At 43.4% G+C, this 18883-nt stretch overlaps 1 protein-coding gene across 10 annotated transcripts in view; it reads left to right on the top strand.

Annotated features, from left to right (window-relative positions):
• Nucleotides 1-16069, top strand: part of LEMD1 (LEM domain containing 1) — a 92088-nt gene extending 76019 nt beyond the window's left edge. For 7 of the 10 annotated variants that reach the window (XM_083173006.1, XM_083173008.1, XM_083173010.1 and 4 more), the window contains exons 5-10: nt 4516-4602; nt 4855-4938; nt 5711-5788; nt 9813-9905; nt 11191-11252; nt 14599-16069. In XM_083173006.1, coding sequence (XP_083029132.1) covers nt 4516-4602; nt 4855-4938; nt 5711-5788; nt 9813-9905; nt 11191-11252; nt 14599-14866 — 672 coding nt within the window. In that variant the 3' untranslated portion in view covers nt 14867-16069. The remainder of the gene's footprint in view (nt 1-4515; nt 4603-4854; nt 4939-5710; nt 5789-9812; nt 9906-11190; nt 11253-14598) is intronic. The other 3 variants (XM_083173004.1, XM_083173005.1, XM_083173007.1) reach the window with 3 other exon arrangements.
• Nucleotides 16070-18883: the final 2814 nt, after the last annotated feature.

The raw sequence follows: 18883 nt of genomic DNA, 5'->3' as shown, positions 1-18883 counted from the left end.
GGAGCATTTTGCTCTCCAAAAGTGAACCACCCTATTCAATGTGATATTTTCGCCGTCTTTTTAAGTGATTTTCGCCGTGTCTCTCCGTGTAGCAATTCTCCATCTTTTCATGGAGAACTGGAATGTGAACTTTTAAACTAAAAGTTTTTTTTTTTAATTTTGGTGTCAAAAAAATCAGGATTTTTTTTCTGTGAAGGGGCATGTTATTTTTATTCATGTGCTTATAGCACATGAATATATATTTAATTTAAAGAAAATATATTTAAAAAATTTTTTTTTTTTTTTTTTTTTTTACACAGAGCAGCCAGCAGGGGGCCGGAGCTCTCGAGCCGCTCATTAGATATGGTACTTGTGGAGTATCACGGCTCCCACGACCTTAATCGTATGCTAAAAAATTGCGTTGCATAGGATCAAATCGCATGCGATGCGATCGCACCCGATTTTGCACTGAAATGCATTGAAATGTGTAGTAAACTTGTGAAATGCCCCCAAATGCCATTTTTCATAGTGTACCACCCCCACTATCAACGTCAACCCGAAGCGTGGCGAGCGGCGGCGAGCCCGCGAGGGGCGGCGGTACGCGTCCGACGACCTTTTCATACCCCCACTATCCACGTCGGCGTGGAGTTGAGAATAGAAAGTGTGGCGAGCGCAGCGAGCCACCGAGCCCGAAGCATGGTCAGCGCAGCGAGCCACCGAGCCCGAAGCATGGTCAGCGCAGCGAGCCACCGAGCCCGAAGCATGGTCAGCGCAGCGAGCCCCGCGAGGGGACGCGGATACCTTCACAGCTATACGCGTCCCCTCACGGGCTTCACAGGTTTCCAGGTCCCCTCACGGGGCTCGCTGCGCTCGCCACGCTTCGGGCTCGGTGGCTCGCTGCGCTCGCCACACTTTCTATTCTCAACTCCACGCCGACGTGGATAGTGGGGGTATGAAAAGGTCGTAGGATGTGTATGGCCTCCGTATGGCATCCGATGCGATCGCATACGATTTTTGACCAGAAATGCTCAAAAATCGGTAAGCATTGCATCGTATGCCATCGTATGCCACTACATATGGCATACGATGCCATACGATGGGAGCGGTGATACTCTACAAGTACCTTAGATATTCATATATTCACTGCACCCGATCATTACATATGCACGATTGGGTGCAGTGAATACTGGGTACCCCGCTGGCTATAGGGGGGGGGGGCAGCTTGTGCTGCCTGGGTTCCGGGGAGCCCTCCTCCCCTCCACATATGTTATGGGGCAGCCAGGGAGACTTTAATCTCCCTGGCTGCCACCGTCCCCCAGCTCCCTGCCGCGGACGCTCGTCTGCTGCAGGGGTTAAGACTCGCCGCGAGTGGCGGCGAGTCTTAACCACATTGAATAGTGGGAGCAGGAGTGGCAGCGAGCCCTCCGAAACAGGGCGAGTGCATGGCGAGAGAAAAAATATCTCGCCATGCACGGAGAATTTTTCTCATTGAATACTGCCCACTGTGTAGGAACTGGCACTTCCTGTCACTGCACTCCCTCTGGGCAGCCTGGCATCAGAGGAAGTGACATCCGGTTTATAACACATTTTATGTACCCCCAATTTAATTTGAGCTCTTATTTCCCTGAAAACACTTGCTTTATATTAATGTATACAACAGCCATTTGACACAATTTAATTACCCCAAATCTTTTTTGTTATGATCACTAAATAGACTTTTATATTGTTCTCCTATATTAGTTTGGTTTTAATTGAAGGTACGGACTGATTTTCCCATTTTCTGCATTCTTCTATGTTTATGACGTAAGAATCAGTATAATAGTGTGAATCAAGGCAACGCTTAGACCAGCGATAAGCAACTTCTTGCAGTCATTTTTTGACAATGTCCATGAAAAGTCTGTTTGTGGTCAATTGCTGCATTATTGTGGCTCATTGAATTCCCCCTTTAATATGATTATGGAACTGCTCCCATGCTTCTCCTGGTATTTTATCTCCCTGTATAGTCCTGATTGCTGGACAATTGCAACCTCTTGCCTTTTTTATTTATTGTTATTTTGTTAATTATATGGCTTTCATTGATACAGTAAAGATGAGGTGTCGTATGTATTGGTCAGCCAGTCTGAGGAGTTTGCGTTGCTAGGACTGGATTACAGCCAGGGTCCTGCCTGTGTTTCCTGTCCTCAGCTCAGCTGCACACCTCATTCTCAGTGGACAGCTATGTCCTTATACATCTAGCCTCAATGCACTGTAAAGGCCCATACACACTAGAGATTTTCATTTCAAAAGACTTTGCCAAAATCTTTGAAAGATATATCTGTTACCAAAGTAGTGCGTACACACTGAGCTATTTTCCCCAAAGAGAGATTTTCAGAAGGCGAAAGACTTTGCTGAAAATCTTTCATATAAAGGGATATTTACATAATGGGCTGGGTTTGAATCCCAAGGGTGGGAGCAGCGGCCATTTTATTCAGTGCGTGTCTGCCCTTGGGACCTGATTAAGAATTGATTGCTTGGCTGCGTATATTCAGAGCCAAGCAATTGGGTAAACTCCGCCCCACGCAGGGTGAAATCCCACCCATGTGCACGGCTGTATTTTCAGGTGCAGCCGTGCACGTAGGGAGAAACCATTCACCATTGAACGACTTTCCCCCTGTGTTCAGCACCGAGTAAGCCAGGACTACTCAGCACAGCAAAGGCCATGGGGGGAAAGAGGGCGCTGATGACTCCGATTGGCTGGGGAATGCCTTCATTTTCTGGTGACCTCCCAGAAAATGGTAGTGGCACTCCCCAAAACATCCACCTGCTGTTGATTAGACAGCAAATGGCCAGCGATCACAGGCGTTCGGCAGTGGCGGCATTAACGCATATATTGCTGGCGCAGACCAGCAATGTATACGTTACACCCATAACATAATTTACATGGTCGGGCAGTGGAGGTGGTAACGTATACAGTGCTTGCCATACGTTACCGCCTCATATACTATTAATAAACATTGGTGGCCAGTGGTGCAAATATATACATTGCTGGCATGTGCCAGCAATGCATATATTACTGGCTAATGAATATACATTGGTGGGCAGGGGGTCCAGTAATATATACATCCCTGGCATGTGCCAGCAATGCATATATTAATGGCTAATCTATATACATTGGTGCCCAGTGGTACCAGTAATATATACATTGCTGGCAAGTGCCAACAATGTATATATTACTGGCTAATATTAATATGACTAGTCGGATAGTGTTGGCCAGTTTGTGTTTGCTGCGGGGGAGCTGGAGCTGCTGCGGGCGGTGAATGCCTTTAACTTAACCTTTAATATATAAAGCAGGGGGAGGGAGAAGGGGAGCGGGGGCTGCCGTGCAAACCCCGACCCTGGAGCTGCTGTGATCGGCAGGCGGCTTCTGCTCTATGCCAGGGAGCAGGGGGTAAACAGGAAGTGCGGTGGACGGCGGCTGCGTCTTTTCCTCCCTGCTCCGTGCAGGTGAAGGTGAGCGGGAGGTGCGGATGATGGGGGTGCGGGTGGACGGTGTCTGCTTTTCCTCCCTGCTCCGTGCGGCGTGAGTATACGGAGCAGGGAGAGGTAGCAACATTGCAGGGGAAGGGAGAAGAGGAGGCAGTGAGCTGGTCTGCCGGGCTGAAAGTGGCTAATCTTTCATCCCGGCGACCCGTACACACACAGAGATGATGGCTCAATAAATCAGCCATCATCTCTGGCATGCTGATAAAACCAGCAGATTGGAGACTTTGACATCGATGATGCGGGTGCGTGTATCATCGCTAGTCTGTTATCAGTGGCCCATACTCACTGGGCGATTTTCAGCTGAAATTCGCTCAAAACGGCCAAAATGAACAATTTTCAGCTGAAAATCGTCTAGTGTGTATAGGCCTTTAGATGCCTGGAGTGAGCTGCCAAGTCCAACGTAACTCTGACGTAGGGCATGTCCTAGTCACATTGTTTGTGACTATGGAGCATTTTCTAGCAGAGACGATGCCTGGTATCTTGAGGCCTGCTGTGCCAAGAGGTGCTATTTGTCGTTACTCCAGTAAAAGATAATGAGGATACCCCGTCACATAAGCAGCTGTCAGGCAGCAATGTGGCCAGGTTACCTGGGAGGAGGGTGTTGTCAGCAGCATGAAAACCCTCTTCTGTTTAAGCAGGAGGTTTTGTGCAGCTGTGAACTGGTTCTGGTGAGCTATTATATTGGTGCCTGTTAAATGAAACAACAAAAACACTTTCTTTAATAAAAAGTTTATACCATGAACGCAAGTATCTGACTGTGTAATAGCAGGTTTCTGTGCACCAGTTGTTCTGCTGTGTGAACTAGTTTGTTTTTGTTGCACGCATGAAAACCTCCTACAAAGTAGTTTAAGCAAGTCTGTGTAAGCAGCAGGGAAGTCACTGGAGGGGAAGAAATGAAATTCAAAAGTGGATTATACAGCTTGCTGCACTAAAAAAAGGTTAATTGAAAAAGCATACAGTTAGACCATGATCGCACAGCTTAGTTTGTTGGTAATACCTTGTATAACCCTCTAGGTTTTCACAGTGAATGTTCCAGTTCCTCGACGATCTTCCTTATCAAGTGGTTCAACAAGGCACCTTCCTGCAGGCCAATATACACATGTAATGCTGCTTATCCGTGTACTATGCTAATCACTGAGTGCTGCACATCACTGGGTGAACTTTCCTTCTGGGTTCCGATTAAATATGAACAGCACTAAATCTTGCAAATATTTTAAATGTTGGACTTCCTCTTTAATTCTGAGCATTCTAATAAAGGCACTTTTTTCTGAAATCTCTACATAAAAATGTAAGTGTAATTAGAAGTTTAATCTTCATTACACAAGATGAGAATGATGCTTTTTCCTCTTACAGATCCCAGCATGTCTTGCAGCTGAATTTAAGCAGAACCTTGCAACGTTAGGAGACCATTTCAGCGTTGCAAGAATATTAAAGCAGGAAAGTACAGTGCTTATGTTGTGACTGGATGGGCAATCCTCCATTCACAGCTTAAAACCCTAACTACTGGAAGACCTGTCATTTTTATTACTGCATAATAGTTGCTAGAGCAAAGGTATTCTTCTCCCTGCCAAGAGCCATAGCCCGTTCTTCAGGGTGTGGTATGCATTGGGTCGACAAGGTGAAAAGGTCCACTGGTAAACATTTACCCTTGCCGTCTTGCTTTGCTCACCACGCTTCGGACAGGTTGCTATCTATGTGGTAAATCAAGCACAAGTTGAAAAATATGTGGAAAACTCCCAGAGATCTGATTACCATTGTAAGGTTGACCACTTTTTAACTATTGACCTTTAGGGTTAATGCTGCAGGAGCTGAGGTAATCGTTTGGGTGAGGGAGGATAGAAGGTTAGAATACTTTACAACTAGAGATTGTATATGTTGACTGCCAGCAATCTCATGTCAGGATCCCATAACCAACCTGGGTATCACTGATAATAGCCATGAAAGGGTGTGTTTTATGATCAAAAATTTTCCACGTACTGTACAACAGTGGAACCATAACATAAATAATATTTCAGCATTAATGTGTTATGTCCAAGAGTTGATTTTATTTTTTAGAGGGTTATTTTACGCATCCAGGTGACCCCAGTAAAGTAGTATGCATTTGCAGAAGTAATGTGAGCAATTAGCGAGCCAAATTCTAAATTGCTTACAGCTGGTTATCATATTTTACTTTGGTCGCAATCTAATAGAGCAAACTGTATTTGAACAGATGGAGCGAAGGCATTCTGTGGGCCAAACAGGTTACAGAAATGGAAAGGATGGCAAAAATATGACATCCAGAAGCCAGGTACAGAAACTGATAACTAAAACTGCCAGGCTATGCTAAATGACTATGTACAGAAAAAGCTGTGCACTTTTCGGGACATTCCTGTAACCCTGAACACCCCACCTTCTCTATACTGTAATGCAGGTTCAAATTTTTTCATATTCTTTGGATATCTGCACAATCATTTGCAGTGCACAGCACATCACAAAATATATTGAGGTGATTCCAGAGCAATTATGTCATTTTGATCATTTTCTTTAGATTTCTTGCCGGAATCGGTTGAAAAATTACCAGTGTCATTCAATTGACATAAGGTCTGAAGTGATGCGTGGTCCAGTGCGTGGTCCAGTGAGCATCGCATTGGAGCCTGAAGTTTGCATGGGCTGCACTATAGAGACATTGCATCGCCAAGCTTCCGGCAGGCTAGGCTGGGGTCGCATATGATACATCGTATCGTATGCAGTATGGAGCATATCACAGCTATAGAAAATCGATTGACTGTTGAAGCAGATTTTAGAATATGGCTGGTAGCAGTAAGAGAACTCAATACTTTGTCAGTGCATATTTGCAATGCACAGAGGAGTTAGGAGCCGTGACACTTTTTTTTCCAGTTTTACTTCCCACAAAGAATTTAAAAAAATGGTACTTATGTGTTAGTTGGGTGCCCACTATAGTTAGTACGCTCATACCCCCACTATCCATCTCCGTGTGGAGTTTATTTTATACTAGGTGATTCATCGCGCCCTACGGGCGCTCTTCACACCGTCGTATGGGGCTTTGCCCCCTTAACATGTGAACGCATTTATTGCGTGAAATATAATTTCTATTTTACTGCATGTGGGGGATGTGTGCATGTAGTTTTGCCTTGGTTAGGTGCAGGGGTAGTGGTGGTTGAGGAGGTGTGCGTGCAGGAGTGGTGTAGGTGGGTGCCTGAGTACGACGGGTGTGGGAGTTGTAGGTGTTGTTTTTGCATAGGTGGGGGAGGGTGTTTGTTGGTGGTGGTGTGGGTGGGGTGCGGAGCTTCAGGGGCAGGGGTTCCGCATGTGTGTGGTGTATGTCGTGTAGGGGTGGGTGTGGGGGTGGTGAAGTTGTTTGCGGGATGGTTGGGAGCGATGGTGGCAGTGGGGTTTGAGGGATGGACGTGGGGTTGTTGTGGGTGAGAGTCGGGGTGTGCCTTGTGTGGGTGCTCTGTGGTGGTTAGGTGCAGGGGTGCACAGGCTTAATGATGGACAGTTGCAGTGCTGGTGTGGGAGATGCGGATGGGTGGGTAGGGTGGGCGGGGGGAGGATTGCTTTCATGGTCAATGGAGTTTTTCCACTGTAGTAGGTCCAGGGTGAGAAAAGAAAGGGGCTCCATATTTTAGCACCCACCTGCGGCTCTTGTAGCTGCTGTCCCAGTACGCAGTCCAGCAAGACAGATGGCAGTGCTGCTTTGTGTGTCTCCCGTTTTGTCCCTTCTGTGTTTGACGATTGCAGTAGTAGCAGAGAAGTGGAGGATTGTGTCAGACAGGGAACATCTCCTTCCAGCGGCACTATAGGTGAAGCATCCCATACTGTACTTTCCTGCCCAGGGAACATGCATGCAGGTCCACACACACACACATTAGCGCTAGCGTTTGGGGGGTGTTGCCGCTATCTGGAGCTACGCCCCTCATAGGTTAGAAGGGACGGCTCCATGCAGTGATGAAAGGCAGGTCGGTGCGGGTCCCCCGGGCAGTATTGTAGTGGCGCAGAAGGGCAGGAGCGTGGGCGCAAGTGAGCAACATGTCAGCGGGTGTTCCCACTGACAGCAGCGCAGCGCAGTGCACAGTGAGCGGTGGCGGTAAGAGGCTTCCCCCACTTACAGCGACGGGAGCTTATGGGGGTGTGGACGTTACCTGGAGGCACGCCCAATAATCGGTGCAAGGGCACGCCTCCAACGGTGATGTGACGGGACCTGCGTGCGTGTCCCCCTTGTATGAAGAATGCACACATTCCGTCAGGGAGGGCACTGTGCGAGCGCTCTTGCGGGGCTCAGTGCACGGTGAGCAGCTGGAGGCAGCGGGCGCTCTTACGGGGCTCAGCGCACGGTAAGCAGCCGGAGTCAGCGTGCGCACGGCTTTGGCACAGTGTGTGCTGAGCGTGTTCCTGCGAGAGTGTCTGTGTGATGCGACACTCTGACTGCCCTGAGCGCAGGAGCCGGGGCACAACAACCGGGACCGTGCTGGTGGTATTTGTTTGAAGGTGTGCGTTAGGTGGGCATAGCATAGGTGTGGGTTAGGTAGGGTTACCTTTCTCTTATATATTTGGCTATGGCTACGATTTTGCAGGCTGGGTGGTGTGTGACCCCGCCCAGCGTTAGTGCCGCAGATGATTGACAGATGTAGCCAAATATATAAGAGATAGTGTGGCAACCGGATGCGTAAAACTAAGCAAATAGCTTAGTGGGCGCCCAACTAACATATAAGTACCAAAAAAACTTTAAAAGTAAATAAAATAAATACATTTGTCAATATCCTTTGCTATCATCATCTGAGATGGCTATATAGGTTGGTTTGGGTGGTCCTTGATAATAGAAAAATGTAATCGCTTCCAATTTTGCATTGATTTTTAAGTTGCTAGAAATGTTGTCCTCCCAATAGATTACTGTACTACCCATTGTCCTGGTGGGTAACAGCATAAATCAAGAGTTTTAAACCTCTGAGTGGCAAACTTGCGGAGGTGTGCAAATATCTTCTAAGAATGCCAGCCTACTTCACAGCAACTTTTTGAGAGGGGGCGGTGCAATATTTAACTAAACTTTAATTTACTTCAGCTCTTTTGCTGGCAATAACTAGTGATTCATATTCCTCAACTATTGCAATTTTTTGCGGATATTTTGCACATCTCTCACAGCAACGTTGGCACTAAAGGGTTCAATCTCTACATGATTTTGTTTTTTAAATCAAGTGTAGCACATCCCACTCCCCTGTTGTCTAATAGGCCTGTGCTATGCAGTATCAAGTCCAGACCTCCATAGGAGTTGGTGGACACACATGTGCCCCCCTTCTTCGCCCATAGATAACTGGCCCAGTGCTCAGAAACTTTTGATTTTGTTTTGAACATAAAACCTGGTCGATGCCTCACTTTGGGCCAGATTCTCTAAGCTTCAAAAGTGATAAATGGAGAGTGATAAACAAACAGCCAATCAGCTCCTACCTGCCATGTCACAGGCTGTGTTTTAAAAATCAGACAGGAGCTGATTGGCTGGCTGTGTATCACTCTCCATTTTATCACTTTTGGAGCATGGAGCAAATTGTTTTCAGATTATTATAGCAATATTTTATTATAAGGGGGTTATCTTTTATTACAAAACGGCATTATATTTATTTGGACTAGTGATTTCTGCGTAGGGTCGCACATTCTTCAGGTTGTTATGAGGGTGGACCCCAGTGCTGAACACACAGGCCTATTATCCGCTGACTTGTATTTCTAACATTGAAAAACTCAGTTTGACAACTAAAATCTATTATACTACAAAAGAATTGTCAATTATTTATGAATTCATTGTGTGCAATTCATCACAGCAGTGGATGCACTTTACGGTGGCCGTAATTCACAGAAAATTGCTTGCTGCCCATAGAGTAGCGAGCACTTTGAGCCGAAACCGGCCTGCGAAGGGGCGGGGATCATCTGCCATTGACAACTTTTCAACGGCACCTCACATCCTTGGGATTTAATTGCATCAAACCCTTTTTCTTAACTTTCTTGCACCATATTACTAGTCCTTAAATCTTGGTGTCAAAATTGTGTTCAGTCCAGCTGTAGAAAATGTTTGGAATTGTATTGTTTCTTGATTCTCATATAGCCATATTGTATTTTTTTTCTTTTATGTGTCTCTTGTAGCCCATTTAACTTTAGTATCTTTGTGTTACGTTGAGAACTCACTGTTGACATATGGGTTCAAAAGAGCTTTGGATGCTTTTGTTTTGTGGTTTTCATTTGCACTAGAGAAGATTTTTTTAGCTTTTTTAAGGCATCAAGCCCTGTGTTGAAGCCTAATTTTTAATGAGCTTTATATTTGTCAGGAAAAAGTGACTGCGGACAAGAACACAATGACCTACAGATCCACAGCGAACACACCCAAGGCTTGTGTGTTTAAGAAGCAGGACAAACTCCAGGCAACAATTTGTGTTCTAGCCGGCTGGGGCACTAACGCTGCACTTACTGTAACTCTTCCTTGAGAATGAACATTCAGTCTAGTTCACAATACTAAAATAAATATTCACTATCTCTCAGCAGGGATTATATATGTTAAGCCCCGTACACATGGGGGGAGATATATTGCTCAGCCATATATTGCTAGCAATATATTGCTCAGTTTCTCCTTTTCATCAGTGACCAGAGATGGTCGCTGAGGAAAGGGAACCTCTGCCGGGGGAGCAGCAGAAGATCAGCTGGTCGCAGGAGCTTGCTAAAAAGGGGGCTAAAAACGGGAGCGCGCACCCGGCGATTTATCGCTGGTGTGCACTCCTATCACTGACAATATGGTCGCCAGCGACCATATTTCCAGCGATTTCAGCCCCTATCGCCCCGTGTGTACACAGCTTTAATGTAGCACCCTACACCTTTTTAAAAACCTGTCCAGTTGCTCTTTCACCACTGCTGAAAGTTGCAGGATTACCTAGCTCTTAGCTTTAGTTAAATGGGGTTGGAGGGCACCTCCAGCCATATAGAGTGTGTGGTGGGGGGGGGGGGGTGTGTGTATGTGTTCAACAAAAGATCTGAAAGTAGCCAGCACAGTTACCTAGCTCGCTTAATGTTCATTCTCAGGGGATGTCCTCTTTATATTTGTCACATGTCACAAGTGGGTGATCCGGTCTAACAAGCACATCGATCAGAATCCGCTTTATTTGGCTAGGTATACTAGGAATTGGATTTGGATTGCTGTGCAGCAGCCAGTTAGGTAACAATTCACCCTGGAGCTGGGACATTGGGTGGGGGCGGACGGGCATACAGTCTGTCCCCACCCTCTGGCCGGGGGTCCCTCTGCTGCGCAGGCCGAGCGTCTGGGAGGCGAGGATGGGAGTTTTTTGCGTGCAACCATCCTCACCCCCCACTGGATGTAGATCAACTGTTTTATGAGACGTGGAATGGATGTGTATGGCTTCAGAATACATTAGTGACCAAGTAACACCTTTGATATGGCACACTATTGATTATGTAGAATTCTTCTCTGTCGCTGCTATGATACATACTTACCAGATATTTCACAAATCTGTGTTCTAACCGTTCATTTTTGTAATACAAAAATCTTGTATTTTTCCATGCCGTTATGGAGAAAAGTGCCTGCGGTGGTTTTCCACATTTTCTTTGTACTTCTGGGCTTGTAAGGTCAAAAATTGGCAGGTACACAGTACAGGGATAACAAAGCAAGTGAGTAATTTTTCTTTTCCTTTTTGACAGGCAGAGGATGCTTCACTTGATGACTTTTCTGAACTGCTGTCCCAGTCTGCCCTTGGAATGAGGTAATACAAAGAGAGTCTGATATCTTGCAGCTCCTTATCTAATAGAGACAAATGATAGGTATATGATGAGCAGGCAGCACAAGCCGAGGTGCTTAACTGTGAAAAATAGGCTTTGTTGGTTGGTCTTAACAAGCATTTATTGTAGAAAAGGGTCTCTGCTGTACATGAAACTACATGGGGCTTCCGACAAACCATGTAAGGCAGAAGGTATTGTTTGCGCACTTTTGTCACATTATGTATATTGTATTTCTTTTTAGATATTCATATATGCAGGTTGCTCATTTGAGATAAATTAGTCATTGAGCTCTGAGATTCCCAAGACAATTTTATGTTTTAATTGGATTTGTTCTGCATGGTTATTTACTGCTAAGGTCTCCCAGTAGGAAATTCCTGGCAAACCTTTTCTTTGGTAGAGGGGATTTTTTAGATAAGGATCCTAAAAAGAAAACAGTACTTGCGCTTGTGTTGGAGCTGCCAAGGCCTTATAGTTTGATTGGGATACAAATTAGGTTAAGAGGAGCAAAGGTAGACTGGCTCTTGGATGGGAGGGTGAAGGTCACAGTACAGTAAAGGAAAGAATAAATAAAAGTCAAATAAATATAAAAGAAAAAGGTACTTATGTAGTATCTGGGCGCCCGATTTTAAGATCGGGTCGGAAAATCGCATCAAAATTGCATGTGAGATCACATGCAATCCGATGCGATTTTTCATAGGATTCAATGTTAACCAGGTCCTGTTCATTTCCCCACTATCCAAGTGGGCATAGAGTTGATTTTATATAGCGTGGCGAGCGCAGCGAGCCACCGTGCCCGAAGCTCGCCGCGCTTTGGGCTCGGTGGCTCGCTGCGCTCGCCACGCTATATAACATCAACTCTATGCCCACTTGGATAGTGGGGAAATGAACAGGACCTTGTTAACATTGAATCCTATGAAAAATCGAATCGCATCGGCTTGCATGCAATTTCGATGCGATTTTGCCGAAAAAAATCATGTCGAATCGCATCTGATTGTATGCCTTAAGGCAGTGGTTCCCAAACTGTGTGCCGTGGCTCCATGGGGTGCCTCGGGACACATGCAGGGGTGCCGCGCCTTGGTGGTCCAGGACCAACTCAAATTATTAATGGTTAATTATTTATGAGCAAAACCAGTGCTGGTGGCTGCCAGTCATAGAATGTGTACAAACAGAAGCAAATCCTGCCCTTTACCACATAACTGACCCTAAGAATCGCATATAAACCCAATCCAATTCATTTTTTTGGGACCTAGGGGTGCCGTGAAAACAATTTAGATTCTCTAGGGTGCCGTGAATCAAAAAAGAATGGGAACCCCTGCCTTAAGGTAAGGCATACAATCACAAAATCGGGCACCCAGATACTACATAGGTACCAAGAAAAAGTCAAAATAAAATAAACCTAAAAATAAAGAAACACTGGCGATAATGTTTACAGCCCCTTCAGGGTGGGTTAAGATGAATTGTCCCAGAAAGAGTGGCCTAGCACTTACTAGCCCTATCTATTGGTACCTGGAGTCTGTCTCAGAGCTCCCGTGTGCAGCTGAGTGGTGAGGCGGCAATGCGCAAGTTTCCAGCTTCAGCGTGTCTGGAAGTTTGGGGGGTGACGTCATCGTGTGAAGAGCCAAACCTTTTTTTTTGCCTTGGGCATGGATTTTCCTCCTTGCATTTAGGCCCTTCTGGTTCACTCGCAAGGACAAATTCCTTCTCAAATGAACAAAACCATATGCACTGCAGGTGGGGCAGATGTAACTTGTGCAGATTAAGAAGAATATCACTCTACCCCTAAAATATTATTGGTCATAAGTTTTTAAGGAACTTTCTAAAAATCTAAATACTTAATGTCCCTATAGATTTTTAAGAATGTGTGTAATTAAAACTATATTATGTAGGTTCAGTATGATTTCCCGACATTCAAAATAACAGCAAGCATTGGCAGACAGTAAAAATACGGACCTGTTATTCGTTATGCCTACCTGGTCAAAATGCTGACACGGTCCAAATGCCTACATTTAAAATGTCAACCTGTCTTAGTCGTCATTTTTTTTTTAGATTGTCATAGACCAGGTATAAATGTACATCTTCGTCTCGCGTGGCTCGCTGCGCTTGCCATGCTTTGGGCACAGTTTATTATTATCTAATTCTATGCCTACTTGGATCGTGTAGTAAGTACAAGTCGGTTTCAAAGGAAACATTATAAGAAAACTCATGTTGACTTTTTTGACAGTCTGCCAATGGTTGTCGGTGTTTTGACTGTCGGTAAATTGACTGCATCTCTACTGTATGCACATTGCGCATGTTTTGTGGTGAGAATTGGTGATCCCTTTTGCTTTCCTGCATTGGTTATACAAAGTAGCATATCTATAATGTATGCTGGGTGTGCAGTGCCCCTCAGTTCACTCATTGCACCTAGATTTACAGATTACCATGTAATCTGCCTTTGGCACAATATACCATGTTCCTCTGAGTCTGTCAGATACAGGTCTATACTCTGGGTGTTTCAACCATATAGTGACTCGTAAAATCGGACCTATGCATTTATTTAAAAAATTTACCTGCAATAATTCTTTATAGATTTTAACAAAGATTTCGGTTTCCCAAATCCTGAGCAGATATATTTACTTTAAAACAGGGATTTTCACAAATTTATCTGGACTTTATTGAGAACCACTTGGATACCCATATTATTGACCAAGCACAATATATTTTTATGGATGAAAAAAAAAAGCAAAATGCAGGTTTCAATGAATGGGACATGTATACGGGAGTGCTTTATGACTGGAACAGGTGTTTTTAGGCTTGCAAGTGGGAGGAGTTATTTTGTTTTTTTTCTTTAGTACAATTTTGTAAAATAGTGGCTTAAACTTGCCCAAATGTATACTATTAGACATTTTTATTTACCTTTAATTTCAGTAGAGCCTTTATTTTGCCTAAAAATTGTTTCTAGAATTTTTCCTAGTGTTTTGAAATAATGCATATACTACCCATTTGACACATTTTAAGAACCCCAAATATCTTTTATATGGACAATAACACACTTCTATACTGTCTTCCTATGTTAATTTTTGTTTCTTAAAATTACAGGCCGATTTTCTCATTTTTACCTATACACATGTGTAACACAAGAAAGAATTATCAAGCAAATCCTAAATATTTTCTAAATAAAGTGCGGAAAAAAAGCAATAACTGCAGTCCATTTTATTACACATAGATCCCTGGTGTTTAATATGCCTCTTGTTTTACAGCATTTGGTTTTTACATAGTGGTAATATATTTTTTCCATTTTTTGTATACATTTATTTAGTATTGTCCTTGTTTTGTTTTTTGCATCTGCAGTGCAACCCGCAGGAAACCAATAAAGGGTGCAGCTGGGCGTCCCATTCAGTTTCAATACGATGACATTGTTACCAGAGCCAGGATGCAAGAACAGCCCAAGGACATGGTGACTGAATCAAAAGCGCAACGCTTCATCCCTGTGCCTGTTAAAATTGCCATCTTTATTTTTATAGCTTTTATTGCCCTGGTCATTCTTAGTATGGAGAACAGTCCAGAGAATCCCTTCAAACCCCTCACAGAAGGAGACACTGAATTACAGCAACCTTAAAAGAGAACATACAGTGATGCAATACCTTTCTAAGCCCCTTCTATCTGAGGAACAAATGGAGCATCTTTTATAAGCTACCCAAATGAGTAATGCTTGTTCTTTGTAATGTCTGTTACATGTACAATGGGTACGTTGAGTGGTTCTTCATGATTGTAAGTATAGAAGTTGCTACAATGCACTGTTCTCTGTTGTAGAACACTTAATAGTTGAACCTACTTAAGCATCGATACGAAGTGTATTTTAGTTATTTTTGGGCTTTAAGTTGGCCATAGATGCTGCTAATAAGAAAGTGACTCTACTAAATTGCACAAGGACGGTAAGTGGTTCCCAGTTCACCGCAATCACCTTTAAAATATGATGAAAAAGTTCAAGGGAGTGTCCCAAGACGATGAGCACTGCCTACTTCTCTTAAGCTAGTTATGCTTAGCAGGCTAGCTACAGTACCTAGTATTAAATGCTGTTGCTTTTGCATACAGTATCTATTCTTCTGTGCAATACCAGTTTACGAATGTCCAAAGGCCATTTAAATGAGCTCCTCTGAGTTCACATTTGAAAGAGCAATCACTAATACAATTTTATTTTAAAGTTGGCCTACTTTAAGTGTGTTTATTGAAGTGTTTAAATCAGGGATGGGGAACCTTTGGCCCTCCAGCTGTTGTTGAACTACACACCCCAGCATGCCATGCAACTGTTTTATTATGGACAAATATCAAAACTGTAGCAGGACATGCTGGGATGTGTAATTAAACAGCTGGAGGGCCAAAGGTTCCCCATCCCTGGTTTAAATGGTATGCGTCCCTAAAATGTGTGTTAACTGGATTCACTAGTGGTACTTCCACCCTCCCTTTCTAATGTCCAGTTTTCTTTATTGTGTGTGTAAGTAGTGATAGAGCACAATTGGTCACAGAGATTGAACTTCAACAAAATAAGCATTATTGCTCACAGCCCCTTAAGTATCCAAACTCGGAAGATGAGGATCTGTCTGCAACATAATGTACATCAGGGGTTGAATTAAAAAATCTACCTGTTATGACATCCAGTACCACTTTTGTTTCTATATTGTTTGCAAATATGTGCCGTTGTACACTCTTTTGGTGACTGGCGTTGTTGGACCATTTATCTGTCTCATTCAACAGTTTTGGATTATTATGGAAGTGTTAAGTTATTTTATTCAGTGTTTAAATAAAGCATGTGTTTATTTTCCTCCTTTTTTGTAGTCTTCATTTATGAGAACAGGAAAACAATGTTTGACCATCATGTGAGTTTTCTGGATGTTACAGCAGTATTCCACAACCTTATTTATTACGAGAGAAACAAGGCAATGGTGCAATCAACACCTCAAATGCAGTTTATTCCATAAAAAGGCAACAACCATAAGTAATCTGGTTTACTTCAAACAATACATTATATAACAGCAACTGTGGATTGAACAAACCATGTGCACTGCCTGTGAGGCAAATGTAATGTGCAGAGAGAGTTATATTAGTGTGAGGTGTGTTTAATCCTTTGAGGGCCACTGCCAACGTTGCTGTAAGAGATCCTCAAAATATCCGCTAAAAATGCCAGCATCGCTCACGGTGACTTTTCTTTTTAGTATACATATACAGCCAAGTCATTTAACTGAAGTTTAGTTAAATATTGCACCCAAAAAAAGACCAGTCACTGTGAGCAGCACTGGTATTTTTAACTGATATTTTGAGGATCCCACACCTATGTTGGCACTCAAAGGGTTAAAATGAAATCTATATTGCAGTGGAAATATAAAGCAGCCAGTATTTACCCTGCACAGAGTTTAAATAACTCGCCTAAATTTAACTCTGCACAGGTTACATCTGCCCCACCTGCAGTGCACATGATTTTGTCCATTAGATAAGAATGTTGCTTTTTGATCCAGTCTGAATTAGGCCCAATGTCAACATAACTGTTTAAAATATAGTATCCGCAGTGTTAATAAACCCATATACATAAATCCATTTAAAACCGTCCCACATGCCTCAATACCAATCCTTACACGGAAAGCGCCTTTTATTAATATTATTAAATGATTGTGCGTGTCCATATAATGTCAGAACTGAAGATATGTTTTGATGGTGTACACTTTTTTTTTTTTTTGAAGTGCAAAAAAACCTTTTTGCAGTCATGTCACCCCTTGCAAAATTGCGGGTCTCCTGCACACACAACCAAGCTATTAAATAGCTGCTTCTATCAGCTATCGATATTGGCATTTTAGCTTGCTAGAAACAGTATTTAGCTTTTTGCGCAACTGTACAGCTTGTGTATCACCGTGGCTCTCTACAAATAAATGATGATAAAGTGTGGTGTACTTATTTGCACATGGTGTGTTTTTAATAGGGTTACAGAACTGCTGTCAGGGGTGAGCTGACAAGGCCATCCCCTGGATCGCTGTAGCTTGGATGGGTGTAACCAGTCAGCCTGACCCTTTTAGTCTCCTCCTTGTTCCTCCATTGCTGACTCTGCAGGTAATTAGTGACTTCTCCAACATTGATTACAGCTTCCACGAACCACCGCCCCACCCCCCCATTATAATGGAAAGTCCTCCTTATGGCTGTTTGCGTACAGAGCTCATACCATTCTGCTGGTGTTTCCCAGTAGCATACAAATCTCCACTCCACACTAAACAAAACACAGCATAATATTTTATATGTATAAAATATAAGCAAAATGGATACACCATTTGGTCACGTGTCCAAAAGGTGTGTGCATTTTGCTTCTTCTCTTGATGATCAAATGCATCATTTTGCTTCTTCTCTTGATGATCAAATGCATCAGTCTCCTTTCTCCAATGGAGGAATCCAGTCAATGATCATGTAGTGTAATGTGGAAATTTAGTGGTTCATGCTTAGAAAATGTGCTGCCACTGGTTTATCAGTGTCATTATTGACATACGCCGGTCGGATCAAGGAACAGTGCTCGCTCTTATGCTCCCTGAAAGTGCGCACCTTGTTAATGATGTACATGAGTCCACAAAGGCACTAAAGGAAGTAAATAATATGATCAAGTGTACATCAAAAATGTTATTGCACGCTGATCCTTCTACCTATGTGCGGGTGACAGAACAATGGACCGGTTATTTAAAACCCTACATGTGGGGCAGTGCAGACATTTGAAGAAACCCCTTTGTGTTTATGACCACATTCCACTTTCTTCAGCATGTGGCTTCAAATTCGGTCTTCGGTTCTCTCCCCTCAGGGCACCAATCAACAGTGGAGCTCGGTTATGTCTTTTGAAGGTAGTCAGACAAGATGATTGGCCAGTTCTTTTTAATAGCTCCCTCAATGCTTTTCAAACTAGTGTCACGTTTCACAACTACGGTCACTTTCTCAGCACAAGCATCTTCTCTGCTGATATTAGGCTTTCTATGAATGTTTCCACCCTTCAGGAGACAGTGTTGTACTGTTGCTGGTTTGTAACCTCTCATCAGAAATTTCTCACAGCATTCCTCCAACTGGATATTAGCTTGTGCCCCATTGGAGTTAATATGGAGGACCCTTAACAACTGGGCAACTGGCAAGATTGACTTGAGTCTATCTGGGTGATGGCTTGTGTCCCATAACAAAGTGATTCTGTCAGTGGGTTTTCTAAATAATGTACATTCCAAATGTTTGACCTCGTCCTTCACAGATACATCTAAAGCAGTACACACACGCTTTGAATTTCGCGGGTTATCGATTCGAATTTGCTTATAGAAGCAAAATCGAATTGAAATGAAACGGTTTTTACGACTCAATGCTCACTCCCGTTTTCTCTATCGAAAAGAAAAATAGACTGTACAGGCAAGGAAATATTGAATTTGATCCAGTAAATGAAATGTGTACAATGTGCCTTGATCGAAAGTGAAATCAAAGGCCAAATCAAAAGGAGGTGGAATAGGGAAAATCGAAAGTAAATCGATACGTGTGTACACACCTTTATAAATCCTTGTCTGCCACTGAGGCAGTGAATCTGATAGGAGACGCCAGATAAAAAAAATACGTTGTTGATAAATCTCTTAAATTA

The sequence above is a fragment of the Crinia signifera genome, chromosome 2 (genome assembly GCF_055691185.1).
Source record: "Crinia signifera chromosome 2, ASM5569118v1, whole genome shotgun sequence".
Taxonomy (NCBI): Eukaryota; Metazoa; Chordata; class Amphibia; order Anura; family Myobatrachidae; genus Crinia; species Crinia signifera.
Note: the sequence above shows the minus strand (reverse complement) of the source record. Positions and strands in the feature narration are given on the sequence as shown.